The 18,337-nt window shown below is 32.5% G+C and overlaps 1 protein-coding gene and 1 long non-coding RNA gene across 2 annotated transcripts; one reads left to right on the forward strand and one right to left on the reverse strand.

Annotated features, from left to right (window-relative positions):
* Positions 1–574: 574 nt before the first annotated feature.
* On the reverse strand, positions 575–2,694 carry LOC141529811 (uncharacterized). Its single transcript, XM_074246525.1, has 3 exons — positions 2,263–2,694; positions 1,960–2,181; positions 575–1,545 (listed from the first exon to the last, which is right to left on the reverse strand). The coding sequence occupies exons 1-3, from the start codon at positions 2,565–2,567 to the stop codon at positions 708–710; spliced, it is 1,365 nt and encodes a 454-aa protein (XP_074102626.1). The 5' UTR covers positions 2,568–2,694; the 3' UTR covers positions 575–707.
* Positions 2,695–8,998: 6,304 nt separating this feature from the next.
* On the forward strand, positions 8,999–9,739 carry LOC141531571 (uncharacterized). The gene is made up of 2 exons (XR_012479955.1): positions 8,999–9,284; positions 9,361–9,739. It is a non-coding gene; the product is annotated as an uncharacterized LOC141531571 (long non-coding RNA).
* The last annotated feature ends 8,598 nt before the right edge of the window (positions 9,740–18,337 follow it).

Here is an 18,337-nt window from a genome sequence, read left to right on the forward strand (position 1 = left end):
ACTTTAGAAATGTTAGAGTAGTGTTGGACTGTACTGAAATCTTCATACAAAAACCAAAGTCACTTTGCTGTCAACAAGCAACATATTCACGATATAAAAGTACATATACCATCAAATTCATGACTGGAGTGACTCCTGGAGGATCGTTGTCTTACATTAGTTCAATGTATGGAGGGAGATCTTCGGATGATGCTATATTTGAACAGTCTAAGATTTTAGATTTATTAGAGAAAGGTGAAGCAATAATGGTCGACAAAGGGTTTAAGGTTGATAAATTATGCAAAGACAAAGATATAACTCTCATTCGCCCTCCATTCAAGAAAGAAAAACAGCAATTTTCCCGAGAAGAATCGCGGTTAAATGCGAAAATTGCCAGAGCACGAGTTTATGTAGAAAGATCTAATCAAAGACTTAAAGTATTCAAAGTGTTGGGTTCACGAATGCCAAGTGGCCTTGTTCACAAGGGCAAAGAAATATTAACAATTATTGGTGCAATTGTTAATTTAAGTTCTTCAATTTTAAGTAATGATAAATTTATGTCAAATGATGCAGATTAATAATTAAGACACGATAATAAATGTAATTAAGTAAGAATTTATTAAAACTTCATAATAAAAATTATTAGTTGAAAACATAAACATGCTTAAATATTTTTGAAGTGTTTAACAAAGTTTTTTTTACAAAAATAGTTGTTTTCGTACAAGTTTTTAATTATGTTGCTTACTTTCGCAAGCATAATGCAACATTTGATTGAAAAATATAAATTTTAAGGATATAAATAAGTCTTTTACAAATTTCTTATCATAATCAACAGATATAATTTTCATACTTTTGTCATGAGAAGAAAATAGTATAAAATCCGTTTTTTCAATATTCAAAATACCCATCCCAAGTTGAACCTGACCATAATATTTATGATTTTTTTTCAAAGTTAAATTGTTATTGTCTTCCGGAGTTTTTTGTATGTTAGAAATAATATCATCCATACTCAAAGATTTACCTTCATGTGGACATTTGATTTCAATCAACTTGACAGGTTTATCGTATTCGAATATAACTCCGTCGGGAGAGTAACCAAGCCAAGGGTTATTTTCTGGAACTACGAGACCACATTGAAATACATTTACTCCAGCATATTTTTCATAAGCTTTTCTTGCATCTGATTCAAATTTTAAACCGTGGTTTATAGCTGCATTAGAAATAGTGCTTGGATAAAAATATTTGAGAGATTTTTTTTGCCAATCTGGTTTTAGATTTTTTCGGTATGTGTACAATTCATAGCATCGAGAACCCGTGATTCTAAACTTTCGTTCGTTTTGCCATACACTATAAAATTTCTTTGTTTCTTTACAAATATGAAAAGGATCTCCTATTAATTGTTCGTAAGTTTTTTGACAACATTCTCGCAGAGGTCGAAAAGTTTGATCGGAAATTGTAGAAAGGATTGATGACGAGGATAAGTGAGATATCAAACATTCAATCTGTCGAAGGTATTCAGGTGGTAGAGTCTCAACAGTGTGAAGTAGTGGAGTATGTCTTCCAGCTCTATTATAAATAAATTTAAAAACAATGTATAAAATACGATGTATAAATAAAAATATGTCCAAAAATTGTAAAATGCGTAATGAAGTAAATATTCTATAAAAATATATAAAAATAAACTTTTAAAAATGAAGCAGTTGACATATAAATTGTAAATAAGCATAAGGAATTCATCGTAAATTTAAAGAAAATAGAATTTTCTTTAACTTTGAAATATATACAAAATTGATTGCGTGAATATTTTTGATTTGTTGATAGCTGAAAAAAAGAATCATATATATATATATATATATATATATATATATATATATATATATATATATATATATATATTTTTTTTTTTTAACTATATCTACTTCATCATAATTTTCAATAGAAAAAAAATTAGTTATTAAAATCAATCATTCACGCCCATACGCATGCTCCGATAAAGATGACTTCAAATGTTTCGAATACAATTTTTCCTTAATTAATTTCTTGACATCCTTGTCCAACTCCAGATGATTATTTTTGATCTTAAAACAACTATGCTCACTCAAAGGCTTTGCATTATATTGCTCTAAACAAGAATCCCGTGGCGCACTCCAAAGACATTTTCTGTCGGTAGATGTTTCTATTTTTAAACTAGTCAAATCATTACTGAAATGATAAAAATATAAATGATTAAACTTTAAATGATAATTACATTGTAGAGAAAATTTTTTAAAATGTAAATTTTACCGAGTACAAAATAATAATACCGCAGCACTATGTTTACACCGTTCACTTAGTCCAGCTGTACAGCTACATATCGATGAAACAATTTTTCCAGTTTTGGTAATTACGGTATTTATCTCGTGCGGATCATCTCGATTTTTCGAGGATTGTATACAGTAAGACAACAACTTATATTGTTCACTATTTTCATTTAAAATTCCTGTGTAAACTAAGTGGTTAGAATTCACAACTTGTTCACCCTCGATAAAGTTTCGGCTCTTGGGTGTAGAACCCAAGTGATCCAAAATCTCATTTATTGATAAAAACATTCTTCTTATAATTTAAAATAATTTTTTAAACTAATTTTGATCGAAAAAATATTGAAATTATACGTAAACAAATGGATTTGTTTACACGCAGTCTGTACGGTGATTCAACACCTGACCTGGTTACACTAGTTTCAAATTTGATCACCAGTTGGCGTGACCGCAACTCTCACTTACCAATAATTTAGTTGATGATAAAATTTAAATAATGCATTATTTAAATTAAATAATGCGAGATCTGTTACTTAGATCTCGACAACTAAACATTTCTGAAAAATGTTGATCAGAGAGGAACGGTTAATAATTAAATAATATTTAATATGTGATCAAAGAAATAATATCTCTCATTAAATTGCTATGACATTAAAGTTAGCTGTCACTTGACAATTTTTTTATTTTCTTTATCAATAGTATATTACACACCGAGGGAAGTAAAGTAAGAAATGTCTCAGATCACATGTAATTGTTGGCCGAGGCGAAGCCGAGGTCAACAAACATGTGATCTGAGGCTTTCTTATTTACTTCCCGAGGAGTGTATGCTATTTTTTTGCTCGACGAAGGCAGAAAGTGGCAATTTCGTTTAGCACAGCGGGCCGAAATTTGACGCTTTCTGCCCGTCGAGCAAAAAAAAATTTGTTCTAAAAAATTATTTTTAATTTTCTTTAACAAAAAAATTTATTATCAACCCTGATTAAAAAAAAGTATTAAGACAAAGAAAAAAGTATTGAAAAGAATTGGTTTTCTAGTCAATCCAATTCTTTTTAATACTTTTTTCTTTGTCTCAATACTTTTTTTTATTCAGGGAAAAATTATTTTTAAAAAATTTCATTTTTAATATATTAAAATTTCTACAAGTCCATTTTTTTAAATAATTTTTTTTGCTATAATTTATTTGTTAAAAAAAATGAAAACAATTGTGAAGTGACAGCTAATTTTAATGTCATTAAATTGCTGCGAGAAAACTGATGTATATATACATATGTTGACTGTAAAAAATTTGCAGAATGATGATATTCAATTGTATTATTATTTTCGAGGGTGAAATTCAAACTGAGATGGATTTGATTTATATTAATCAATAGAATTCACTCCACGGAGTGAATTCTTAATTTTTTTTTTATTGAATGAAAATTAAAAAACACCACTCAGCCACACTCGATATGGATAGGTAGATTTATTGGATGAATATTGAAAAAAATTTGTAATTTAAAGACAAAATATTACAATAATAATTTTTTTTCTTCTTAGGGTGAATCTTTGTTTTAAAAAATATTTTTAAATGTTTTATAAAGCTTCTGAAGAAATTTTCCTGCAAAATGGGGTTTGTAATATATAAAAGTTATTTACTGTTAAAAGTCGAAGATTAATTTTTTTATTTTTTTTTTTAATTTTCCGAATTATCAAAAGAAAAAAAAATTATCAAAAGTGGGCAAGTAAAAGCTTAACTGAAGATAATTGTATAAATTTTAACATTAATTTAATAGATTTAAGCTATCTTTTACGGATAAAAAATTATTTAAAGATAAATGAAGGCTGGAAATACATGTGTTGGAAAATTTTTTCAAATTTTTTAAAGTAGCAGAATGAATTCTAAAAATAATCAAAATTAGACAAATAATAGCATAAATTAAAGATTACGTAAAATTGAAGATAAATTTCATAGATTTGAGTTATCCCAGACAACATCCAAGTCAGAAGGATTTCTTAAAGATGTCTTTTCAAAAACTTCCTTGAGAACTCCAAATGTGACGTCTTAAAGACCTCATTTTTCGGAACTCTTAATTAAGAAGTCTTTAAGAAGGTTTTTTTTAAGTTCTATAAGACATCACAGATATGAGCTCTTTGAGAAGTCTTTTTTCCGACTTCGTAAGCAGTCAAAAAAATGAGCTGTTTAAGAAGTCTTTTTTTTCGACTTTCCAAGACATTAAAAATATGAGCTCGTTAAGAGTTCTTTTTTTCTGACTTCGTAAGACATCAAGAATAGGAGCTCTTGAATAGGTTTTTTTTCTGATTATGTACGTCGTCAAAATAAGGAACAGAAAAATTTTTTTCACGTTATTGAAGAATTTTTAAAATGATAGAAAAATAAAAATAATCGCATTCGAGTGAACTCATTTCGCTGTGTATTTATTTTTGTATTATAAAAATATTATCATAAATAACAAAACGTTCAGTAATTCTACTTATTAAAAATTAAATCATTATCGATAATTAAATCGAAAGGTAATTTTTTTTATTTTTGGGTAGAAAAGTTGATATCAAGTTTTTTATCGTTGCTATAAGTCGTTTATAATCTTATGTGAACATAAGAGCTTATGTAGAAAAAAAAAATTTACTATCTCATTAGGAGCAGCTATAGCCAAGGCAGACCAGAGGACACCACATCACTGAAGTTAAGCAGCATTAGTCATGGTAAATACTTGGATGGGTGACCGCTAGTAAATTCATATTCTAAGCTGCGAGCGATAGCATTTTTTTTTTTTTACTTCGAAGAAAATATATTTTAATATACTTGATTATTCTCAATTTAAGCTCTTTTTTATTATTAATTAGAATTAAAACCTGAAAATCACCCTCTATGAACTATTTTTTTCTGGAGTCAGAAAGGGCTCTTAATTCTGACTTCTTTAAGAACTCTTTTTTTGAAGTCAGAAAAAGAGCTCTTTAAGAACTCTCTCTATGAAGTCCTGATTCACTCTTTAGGTGGCGCATTGGACGTCCTCGAAACGTCTTGGAGACCTCATTTTGATCAAAATTCTGACGTCTAAATCTTAAATAAGAGTTCTTTAAGAACTGTAAAAGACGTCATATTGCTATCTGGGATCTTCCACGGTTTGAAAACTATTTTCATAAAATTGACCGAATTCTAATTTTTTTGAAAATAAAAAAATTTCCAAATATCTATAACTCGTAAATTAACCGGCCGGATTTGCTCAGATCTTCAAACTTGATCTTGGTATTGATCCACAAATTGAGCCAACAAAATTTCATGACGATCGGTTGAGAACTGTGGGTGCAATCCTGTTGACATAGCACGTTATATCACATATATATATTTAAACTTTTTAGCCAATTATTTTTCGTCATAACTCGATGAAATGAAACATATCATGACAACATTTCCTTAAAATTACGACATGAGACAGGCTACAACAGATAGGTTTCTAAAGAAATCTACTTAATAATCGTCTTAAATTTCTGTCAAAATTTGAATCTCTTTTAAAAAATTAAATTGTTGAAAAAAATTTCATTTCGAAAATTTAAGGTTTTGTAGAAGTTTAAACTTTTTAAAAGTTTTAAATTTCAATTATTTCAAAATTTCATTTTTTTTTGTTTAAATTTGAATTTTTTTGTTTCAATTTTTCTATTCCATCAAACAATTTTTTATTTTGTGAGGCCAAAATGCAGTACCCTCAAAAAGTGAAGAAAAAATTTTTTTTTCATGTGGAAATTAAATTCGGCTCATCTTTAAATAGAATTCGTAAAAACCATGTAAAATTAATATTCTATAAAAATTGATATCACTGAGAAAATTTTAATACACAGAAAAATTCGTCGCACTTGAAGCTAGGCAGATTTCTTCACTTATGAGATCTGCAATTTCTTTAACTGAAATTTTCAATGCTTATTCCAAATTTTTATAAGTATAAATATAAATTTTACCCAATAAAAAATGTAAAATTAGGATTATAAAATTTGTAAATTTTGCATTGGAAAAATGCAAAGTTTACATTAGAAATAAGTGGTTGAGGGGCAAAACGGGGAACCTCATTTTCTGTGAGTTAAGAAAAGAAAAAATTTTTTGTTTTCTAAAATATTTCTTCTAAAATATTACTTAAAAAAATAATTTTTAACTTCATCGTGCATCGTACATAGATGTAATTTTTTAATTTTCAATCTTGCGAATTTAACAGTATTTTTTTTTAACTGCTACATTATTTAAAAATGTAAACTTCACATCATTATTTGCTTAATTTTCTCATGTAATTTTTTTCCGTGCATAAACATAAAAAAAAAATCTTCCCGAGTCAAAATCTCTAACGTTATTCCAATGTTTCCAACTACATGAGCCTACAGGATAATTTTTAATTGTTTTGATCGATATTTTTATCTTTAATTGTTTTAATTGATCAATGCAACCTCACAAAATACACTCATACTAATATCGAATAGTCGACTACAAATAAATTTCAATAGTAACTAAAAAACTATTGATAGAAGAACTTAAAAATTTAATTTATAAATTGAATAATATCGATCAAAAACAATTGTAAATTGTTCTGTAGGCTGATGTAGGTTCATATAGGTTCATGTAGGCTCATGTAGGTTTATTATTCTGACTCGGGTTTATTTATTTGCAAATTTCAAAACATTGAATTAACGCTTGTAACGTTGGAAACGTTGGAATTACGTTTGAGACGTTGGAAACGCTGGAATAACGTTGGAGACTTCGACTCGGGTTTTTACAGATTTTTACCAAATTTTATCAATTAACTTTGTCAGAACAGATATAGAGTTTATTAGCAGCCGATATATCACCTGCGCTAAATTTTACTTGGTTATCAATTATTGATTTTGTTTCATTTTTGAATCGTATAGGGATCCTCAGTTGGCACAAATGAAATCAAGTTGACGTAAACGTGGGGCCGGAATTGGACGTAAAGTTTACGTCTAGTTTAAGCAAGGCAAAACTTATGGTAGAAGTGAGTCCTATAGTTGTTTAAATGTATACCAACAACAATTTAAATTATTAACAATGTTTTTTAACTTCCCGCTAAGAAAATCGAAGATTTTCAAAAATCGAGAAGTTACAGTTTTTACCCCGTTTTGCAAAAATCGAGATTTCATCAGATCTCGGCGTTTTAAGGTCACAGTAAGCTTTCTTGACTAACCCCGGGATATTGTCACTATGTCTGTATGCATATATGGGAGTTTTTTTTTTTTTATACAGGAGGTAAAATACATTTACGTATGCCAGGACTAGGTGTTTGCCTGGGTATGTTGGACTCAGAAGTCAATATTATTTTGCAACAATACCGACTAAACATCCTCCTCTCTTCTTTCTCCATAGATGTTACAGAGAAGACTGGGTCGGAATCGCGTTAGTATGACTTCAATCTAGTCCATACTGCGTCTCACGACGCCTGCTTCTAGTTTCTACTGGTTACTGGACCCTTTCTGCGGTTTTTTCTTTTAAAAGGCGCTGCGCGTAGGCTGCGACAGTTGACCAGATTTCTTCTTTTTTGATCATGCAGGTTACCACCCTGATAGCCACCTTACCTATAACTTACTGTCAATCTACGTCCGCAATTTGAAGCAAACTTGACGGAAAGAGTTGGCAAAGCGAGCGATTACCTATTAGTTACCTATAACTTACTCTGCAAATAGACGTCAAAACTTGCTGTACAAGTATTTCCTTCAAATTGTAGTAAAGTTGAAAGGAAATTTAACTACAAGTTTGATTGTTAACTTGTATTCAAGTTGCGGCCGTAGATTTCTGTCAATTTGCTTACAACTGTTGTTGAGTGAAGAATTACCGCCAACTTGATGTATAACTTAACCGTAACTGCTGGGAGTCAACACTTACTGAGAAAGCGCTGGCTATCAGGGCAAGCTCGCAAGAGAGAGCGTGGTGAGTAGTGAAGCTGGGGATGATACCGGCATTACAGGAATCTGTTTTACCAGCAGAGGGTTCGTGTCCATGCTAAGTACCATTTGTCGATATGGGTGACCTGTTTTACCGACAGTTTGAGGATATAGTCGAAGTTTTGCAGGTGGCGTTGGTGGTGAATTCCGCCGTCATCTTACTGTCCGCCATTTCCCCGCCATTTTTAAAATTTATCCGCCATTTTGAATTGTGAATCCGTCATTTGAATCCGCCATTTTGAATCCGTCATCTGGTGGCTGCTATCAACCATTTGAATCCGCCATCTGGTGGCTGCTATCCGGCATTTTGAATCAGATTTCCGCCATCTGGTGGCTGCTATCTGAAATCCGCCATTCTGAATCCGCCATTTTGAATTTGCTATCTGAAATCCGCCATCTGGTGACCGCTATCCGCCATTTTGAATTGTGAATTCACCATTTTGTTAAAAAATGCACCTGTGATCTAACCATCAACTATAGTTGCTTAGATCACAGGTGCATTTCATTGTTTATATTCCGAAAAGATTAATATATTCAAACTGCATGTATGACGAGTACATGCGAGAAGATACACCATCTGGTGAGGTTTTTGTCAACCTTAGGTTTAAGCCTGTTCAAGGTCATACGCAGTTTTCTTTGTTCTCCTGCGTAGTAGATGACGTCATCAGATAGGTTTGAACCTGTTCAAGGTCGCGTAACTGCGTAGTTTTCTTTGTTCTATTTCTAACTGCGTAGTAGATGACGTCATCAGACAGGTTTAGACTTGTTTTGTGAAAGGGGTGGGGAAATTTCCACGAACCAGATGACTCATTCTGTTCTAGAATTTTCTAACTGCACAGTAGATGACTCATTCTGTTCTAGAATTTTCTTACTGCGCAGTAGATGACGTCATCAAACCGGTTTCGAGGTAGAGGAGTGGGGGTAACTACGCAGTATTTTCTGCCTATATAAGCAGCTCGCTGAGAGCGTACTTCATAAAAAACGAAGTACACGTCTCCAGTGAAGTACCAGTTGTCGACAGACAGTAGTGAAGTATTGGTGATATACATCTTCTGCCTATCAGTATTACTAATTGTAAGTATTCATTTACTGTCTAATTAAAATATGAATTGAATGAAGAATCATTTAATTAATTAAAAAATTTTTACAGCTATCAATCATCGATCTTACCAAGATAAATGAGGTTAATTGTCTTACTGGGATTCTTCCTGTTAAAAAAATGATTCATTTGGAGTTTAATCGAGAATATAAGATTAATGGTATCAAAGCTATTACAACTCAGTTTGGGACTAGGATTGTTGCCAATCTAAACGATGAATTTAACATTTATCTACCATCTAGAACTATTCAACATTTAAAAGATGATAACTTCCTGAAGAGTTTGAATGAATTAATAGATTCAAACTATCTGTTTCTACGTTTCCATGGTGGAAAATATAATAAATTTGAATTTATTAATTCTAGTCTTGATGTAAAAATGACCAGTGGAATTATTTAATCAATAAAATATTGGATTTCAATATAAATAATTCATTGTTTTTATTTATAATTCCTCACATTTTTAATTTAAGATTAATATTTATAATTCAAATTCAATAAGTTATACTTAATCATAATTTTTTAAGTTTCTTATCATAATGATAGTTTGAATTTCGCGCTTCTTGTACTAGAGCCATCTACTATCAGTTTATTCTTAGAGCGTAAAAGCTGTCAATTCATAAATATTAAAAAAATTTTCTAGTTATATATACATATATAGAATAATACATGACTTTTAATTTAAATAAAAGATAAATAATTATTATTAGTTTATAATATTTTGTTATTAATATTATTAATATTTATTTAAATTAAAAGTTATGTATTATTTGATAAACTAATATGGGGTTGATGTGCTCTGTATCGTCAAATCCAAAAATCTTCTATATATTTTGAAAATCAATACTCAGTTTTTATTTTTAAATGGTTATATAAAATAATGCATGACTTTTAATTTAAACAAATATTAATTATAAAATTTTAGAAAACAAAAACTGATTATTGATTATCATAATTAAAAAGTCAAAACCATTACGCCATCTGTTGATAAGTATTAATATCAGTAGTAGTGTTGGAAAATTATTTGAATTTAATAACTAACAATAATTAATTCTATTCTGAATTAAATGTGTTAGGATGAAATAATAATAACAATTATAATTCATTTATTTTAGATTTATTGAGTGCTTACAAACCAATCTTTTAAATTTTTTACATTTTCCAAGGCACATAAATCAGATAAACGATCATGATAATTACAAAAATGATTGTTACAAATTTTCATACTTTTAGAGAGGGACATTTGAAATTATCGAGATCGATTACAATTTTATTATTACAATCAATTAAATTTTGAACCCATAACTTTTTCTCGATACCTTTGACATAAATAATTTTTTTATTACAAGTTAAATAATTGAGAACTTCTTTGAGCTTGTAATATGAAGTTGTTCCAGCATTCCAACCGATTCCATGATAATTTCGGATCAGCCAGGTATTCAGACGTTGATAGTTGACTGGTAACACCTTCCAGTGATATGGCGGTTGAAATAGTGTGCATGACAACTCTTCAATATTAACAATATCATGTTGAATTGTTATTGAGGCCAACTCCTTAACAATGAAGCGATTATCAGCTCCTCTGAATACTTGAACGTCTAGAATGATCTCCATTTTTACTGTTCTTGACAACGAAGAGTGACTGAATGATGACTCTTACTTCAATTCAACCTTTTTATAACCCGATCTCTGGATTTTACCCCCACCACTCGATAATCTTATTGGTTAATTAATAATTTGATTGGTTATTCAAACTACGTCGTAGAGTTTTAAACTGCGTAGTAGATGATGTCATCAGACAGGTTTGAACCGGTTCAAGGTCTCGTAGCTGTGCAGTTTTTCTTTGTTCTATTTCTGTTGGGTAGTAGATGACGTCATCTCATTTTTACAGGTTATGTTTATGCTTTCCCACCATTTAACTTATGATTTCAGGTTATGTTAAACTTCTTGTGCGTCATCTATCATAACTGCGCAGTTTCTATTTTTAGATTATGAGTCATACTATTCTAGAATTTTTCCAACTGCGCAGTAGATGACGTCATTACCTTGCTATAAAAGCAGCGCGCCGCGAGCATACTTCATCGAAGTGAAGTACGAGTGAAGTACCATAGTGTTGTGTGTTAGAAAATATCAAGCTTTTGAAATCTGCTGTTCTGAAACTGTTTTCTGAAGCCTGCTACCAGCTGTTGAAATCTGCTACCTCGTGCTGGAATCTGCTACTTGAAATCTGCTGAAGAAATCTCAATCATGACACCGTACCGTAAACATCCTGTTACCGATACAATGCATGAAATTGAGAGATCAACAACTTTTAAGCGTGTCAAAGTTGAAGATAAAACTCCAAGCCCGTTGATGTTCAAGAGGATGTGTGAACTTGAGGTGGGAAAAACTTACAAGCTAACTGGGATTAGAACGGTTATGACAGATCATGGACTCAACGTTGAAATCGATCTGGAAAACCACTTTTCAACGTTCTTCCCTGCTACCACCAACCAGAAATATCTCAACAATCCTGATATGATATTTAAAATGAAATTTTTAATCTTATGCAATACTTTAAATCGACACTACATTGGGGCCAATTATAATAAATTCAAGCTTATTAATCACTCTGGGAAATCAATTACAGAAATTGTGAGAGAATTGTGTTTTGATATGTGCACTTAACTTTTATTCTAAATAATTGTTTTATACTTAAATTTTATACTAAATAATTTTTTATACTTATTCTAGTAAGGTTTATAGTTAAAAACGCAAAATTACAAAAAGTTTTTTCTTTATTTGCAATTTTTAATTACATTAAGTTTATTGATTATTTTTAATTACAATAAGTTTATTGATTAGTATAGGATCAATAATTTTATTTAATTCTTGTATTCGTCGGCGAAATCGTTCTCCGTCTCTTGCTGCTTGTTCCCATGGACCTTTCCTCGCTTGTCTGGATGCAAAGTCCCACACATACATGTAATGTATGGTGGGCTTGGGGTCAAACTGTACCATTAAGTAAGTTTTCTCACAGTGCTGCTGATGGGATTGTACTCAACTATTCGGTCGTGAATTATTAAGCAGTAAGCAGCAGTTTGATTTGGAAACTGTGCTGACGATTCAAACTCCAGACGTATATCCACAGGTCCAGACTTGATTGACTCGTTCTGCTTGGAACAGTCAATTATATACAGAGGTGCTGTACTTAGAAATTTTTTCTTAGCCAATAGCGGTTCAGCTTATAATATAATATAAATAAAAATAATTTATTTCATGCCGTAAGATGGACGGCGGAGCTCCTAGGATCCACCTTAACAAGCATAAAATGTGAGTGTATTCCATACATGCTTGTAAATTAAATATATAATAATAATAATAATAATAATAATATGGTTATTATATTATAATATATATATATATATATATATATATATATATATATATATATATATATATATATATATATATATATATATATATATATATAATATAAATATAATATAAATAAAAATAATTTTTTCTTAGCCAATAGCGGTTCAGCTTCTTTCCCATAGTAAGAACTTTGAAAATTTGTGTACATATCATACATCAAGGCATACTGATTATGCACAATGTTGAGGTTCAAATTTCCATATGGATAACTCTGAGAGTTCAAGAACAGCTTAATGTCTCTTATGCTGCAGTGATCAAACTCGCTTGCGTTTTGATTCGATTGATTCTTTCTTGCTGTTTGGAATCCAAGGATAACAAAACGAGGTTTCTCAAGCTGATTTGTTGTTTTGATTACCCAAATATGCTTGTTGGTAGCTGGTAGCAGTGGATACTAATACAATTCCCAAGTCCGGAAACTGATTGGAATAGCTGGATCGGAGGTTATGTAATTCAACACCTCGATTTTTTGCTTGTCAGACATTGTTATGTATGGTACAATCCACTCAATTTTTGAATCGTAATTGAAACATTTTCATTCTCAACGGTAACAACATAAGCATTTTGATCAGTATTTGATCTGATCAGTATCAATTCATGCTTGGCATTCACGATAATTCGTTGATAATCTTCAGCAAATCCAAGAATGAAACTCAGCGGTACTGAGACATCAAAGTAACCGCTATTATCAGTCAGCTTGTTGTCATCTTCATTAACAATCCAACCAGCATTTTCCAGAATATTTTGTTGTCCCGGACTCAGAGAAGCGTATCCTTTCATAACACTGGTGATACCAACATTCTTACATCTATCGATTTCTGCACCATTGAGTTCATAACGTATCTCTTCAAACATATGACAAACAGCCATGTTGACCATCTTCGTAGTAGCACTTACAGCAGTACCATCAGCTTTCCTCATTCTTCCATAAAAATGTAATGTGCTCTTGCTTAGGAGCAAGCACAGATCTTAATGTTGAACAGCAATCCTGATTTCATCACTGTTGTTGAATGTTGATGATGCATATGGTAAGTGTGAATGAGCTTCATAGTGTGCAATAGACTCATCGAAAATAATTGATTTTTTTATATCTAAGATTTCCGCCATGGTATCACACAAGCTAGACAACAAAAATTTATTTTTATCTTGTGAATTTTCCACGTAATTTTAGTCCTAGACTTTTTAGGAACTCTGCGTTTTGACGTGTCAACACTTTCAGAGCTCGATGATGACTGATAATCTTTGGACATCCTGCAATCCTTTTATACCCGTTACCAGTCTTTGTCTCATATACGATACCCATTACAGACTTTTTATATGCAGTCTTATCGTTATAGTCTCGCCACGGAAATTTGCTATTCTCCCGTCCTGATCAACAATGCGGAGCCTCAAGTTGTGTATTGCTCGTACGGCGACTGGTAGGTAAATGATGTTTGTTGGCACTTCCACTATCTTATATCCTGCTGGAACCCTCGGGAAAAATTCATGGATTGTGTGATTCTTCTCACCATTGATGTACGATCCAGTAGTTATATTGCACTCGACTCTCAGAGCATTGATTTTCAATATTTTGACTGGTAAATCAGATTTATTATGTGCTGTGTTAGGTTCAAGCACGCGGTTGGTAAATCCAAGTAATGATCCAATGGAATCTTCAGGCTCAAAATTTATATATTGATCACATCTTATTTCACTTCTCAACTCATTGTTGTTTGCTTTTAAAGTGAAACTTAGTTCAGGTAATGTCTTGTTTATATAAGTTTCAATATCTTTAATTTCATAACTCCCTGTTGGTATAGTTATTTCTTGAAATCTCTTGATTGTACTTCTTTTGGATCTTTTTGATGACACATAAAATTTATTAGCACCAACATCAATATTTGGTATTGAATTGAATGTCAGGAGCTTAACGAGTCCAAGTACATAATTTTTTGTTGGTGATAGCTCAATCGGCGGAAAATAATTTGCCTCCAGTATGGAGGAGTTTCCGGATAGTGTCAAGGTGAATGACTCTGCCATGACTGACGCTTGTTGTCCCGACTCACTTCAATTTATAGTTGTCCAGCCAGGAATTTTAAGCACAAATGTCCACATATGATTGTATCAAAGTCTTGATATCTTTTATGATTGTACTTTACGCTACCTACATCGAGATATTTCATCAAGTCTTGTGGGGGTTGTAGATTACCAAAACTGTCAAAGTAAATTACTTGATTATGATTCTTCTTGTATGCAACCCAGTGAGTTCCAAGTCCAAGTTTATCATCTGAATTTATTATTGCTGATTCGTTTGTCTTTGGTCCAGATTTTGGTAAATCATTTCTCATAAAAACTCCTCGAAAATTTGGAATTTTAAGCAGCTTGGCATACTTTAATAAGTCGATGTTAGTCAGTGCTCGATGTGGTAGCTCTACTGGTTTTTTGACTTCTTGCAGCAAGCTCCTTCTGGGTATGATTTCAGATAAAGTCCCATACCACTGCGGTAAGGTTTGAGGTATAATCCTCTACCTACAGCTATTTCCTCCATCTTCAAGTTGTGACGTTTCTTTTCAGCTAATTGATTTTTGGCTGCGCTGGCATCGTTCACAGCTTTTGCAACACCTGCAGCTCTACCTGTTAGAGCACCAACCGCTGATAACCCTGCAAACAGGGGAATCAAGAATGGAAGTACTCCACCAATCTTTGATGGAACTGGTAGAATACGAGGCAATCGAACGTTTTTCTTCCCACCAACTTTCTTGACAGCTTTGCGGGCACCTCCAAGAGCTGTTTTAACTGGATCTCCACCAGGCTGCATGGACTTTTTAGCTTCATCAACAATCTGTCTCAGAGCAACATCCTTCTTCTTGGTTGTCTTTCTTTTGACTGTCTTACGCTTCATTGTTTTTCTTTTAATTGTCTTACGCTTTGTAATAGGTTTTTCTTTTTTAAGACCCATACCGAAACGTCTTTTCAACTTCATGATTTTATTCACACTGCAAGCAGCAGCTTTTTCACCAATAGCAGCGTCTCTTGCTTGAAATCGTTGCCACGCTTTCTCAGCAAGGATTTTATCAGCCTCGTGACGGGCTTCTAAATTTTCACGATTTTTTCGAGTAAGCTATATCATGTTCCTTACACGCAGCGTCCAGAGGATTTATGCCTGGATCACCTCGAGCTAACCTCTTAGCTAACTTTGTTCCCGGACCACAATACTGATATCCTGGTATGTGAAGTTCAAGTGGAAGCTTATTGATTATGTTGTTGAATAAACCTTCACCACGTCTGCTCTCAGACATGTCACATCAAAGACTGATTCGCTTATCTATATAAGCCGGTATATATACCTCTTGAGCTCAGAATACAATCAGCAGTCATGGATAGCAAACCAAGAGCTCAGTTGCCAGTTATCAATTTTGATCAAATTGTTCAAGGAACCGGTGCGAAACTCAAACGACACGGTGCTTTATTTCCCAACAGTATCCGTGCAGTGTTTTGCGGACCATCAAACTGTGGAAAGACCAACGCTCTACTATCCCTTATTGTACATCCAAACGGTTTGAAGTTTGAGAATATATATCTTTACTCAAAGTCTCTTAACCAACCAAAGTATCAGTTCCTGGAGACGCTGCTTAAACAGATTGATGGTATTGGATTCTTCACATTCAGTGAACATGAAGCTGTAATCAAGCCTGAAGATGCTAAACCTAACTCCCTGATGATATTTGATGATGTTGCTTGTGAAAAACAAGATCACATCAAGGCTTTTTTCTGCATGGGTCGACACAAGGATGTAGACAGCTTTTATCTCTGTCAAACTTATACACGAATACCGAAGCATCTGATTAGAGATAATGCAAACTTTCTCGTGCTATTCCATCAAGATGAAATGAATCTGAAGCATATTTATAATGATCATGTCAATACAGACATGTCGTACAACTCATTCAGAGATTTATGCTCGGCATGTTGGAATAAATATGGGTTTGTGGTAATAGATAAAGACAGTGAATTGAACAGTGGTAGGTATCGCAAAGGATTCGACTGCTTCATTAGTATAAATTGAGGTACTTTAGAGTGTGATAGTCATACATGCTGTAGACGTTAACCTGTCAACATGAAGCCTGAAGAAATATCAAAGCAGAAAGATATTCTGCATCAGATATCTCAAGCCAGTGATGCCATCCGACGGAAGCACAAGATGTTGAAGTTGGGTAAAGATACAGCTGAGAAAGCAATGGAGGAAATGTTCAAGCCTATTGTGACACCACTCCAGAGTATAGTTGAATCTTCAAAGTTGAAAGGGGAAAATATTAAAAAAGAAGAAAAACCACAGGTTGAAAAACAAGAGGTTGAAAAATCTTTATATGATGATCCAGAAGTATACAACAGTTTAATAACAGATGATGAAAGTTCATTTGAGAATACAGCACTTGCTATTACTCAGCCACCACCATCAACAAGTACTCCAGCTCGTAGAAATCCTCTTCTCACTAATTATCTACAACGTTTAAGTAAAAAACATAAAGATAATGATATGAGATATGGTGTACGCAGAAAACGCGGTGAAATGCATATGGGTGATTCACCTATTTCATTTGCAAATGATACAATAACTGTCAAAGAAAAAAATTATCCAATAACTCCTGGGTTGTTGGAATTATTATTTAGAAAATCACCAGAGGATGCACTCATCACCCCAGATGATAAGAAAAAGTACTTGGACATAATTCAACATACCAACGCTCATAGGAAAAATTATGATCCAAATCGTACCATTTATGAAGATACAACAATCAAGTTCAATAAATACATTGCTGATTTTATCACCAAGTTCGGTAAAGGGTTACCAAAATATATGATTGCAAGAAAACAGAGATTACCAATGGACTATGTTTACTGGGATGATCCAAATGAACTAGTTGATCGTTTGCGACTACTTATGGCATCTCAAGCTGCTGGAAATCCAAGTCACACGAATGAAATCATGTCAATTATTGAAGAGCTTAGGGAGGCTGGAGTTATATATTAAAAGCTTCTGAAAAATTAAATCATTCACACATTGACAGTCAAAGTGTTCACAACCATGAGCATCGATATATTTGGACGTCCACTGGACAATAACTTAGGTCAACGAGGGCCAGCTGGTAGAGGTTTCAATGTAACTTCTGATGGAAACTATAACATTGAGAATAAAAGGCTGTGCAATCTCGGTAATCCTTCAAATGAACATGATGCGGCGACAGTGCAGTTTGTACTGAGACAGATGTCTGAACTGAATAAAAGTATAGACAGTGAACAGAAAGAGATTATTTCACATTTACACTCTGAAATAGTAATACTGAAGGCTGCTGTGGGAAATTTGCAGACATCTATTGAGGAAGTTAAAGCAGTACTTTCCTCTCACCAAAATAATATCAAATATCTCACTGAGAAACTCAATGAACGACAAAAAGACAGTGATAGCTAATGAGCTTCACAAACCGGCTCGCAGAAACTATAAACGTCGTCATGTTGACATCCGAGGTCTCGACGAGACTTGGCAAGCTGACTTGGTTGAGATGATTCCATATGCGACAGTCAATAAAGGACACAAGTATCTGCTTACAATCATAGATATATTTTCTAAATATGCC

The sequence above is a fragment of the Cotesia typhae genome, unplaced genomic scaffold, assembly GCF_013202065.1.
Source record: "Cotesia typhae breed Kobodo isofemale line unplaced genomic scaffold, CoteBio_Ctyphae contig_119, whole genome shotgun sequence".
Taxonomy (NCBI): Eukaryota; Metazoa; Arthropoda; class Insecta; order Hymenoptera; family Braconidae; genus Cotesia; species Cotesia typhae.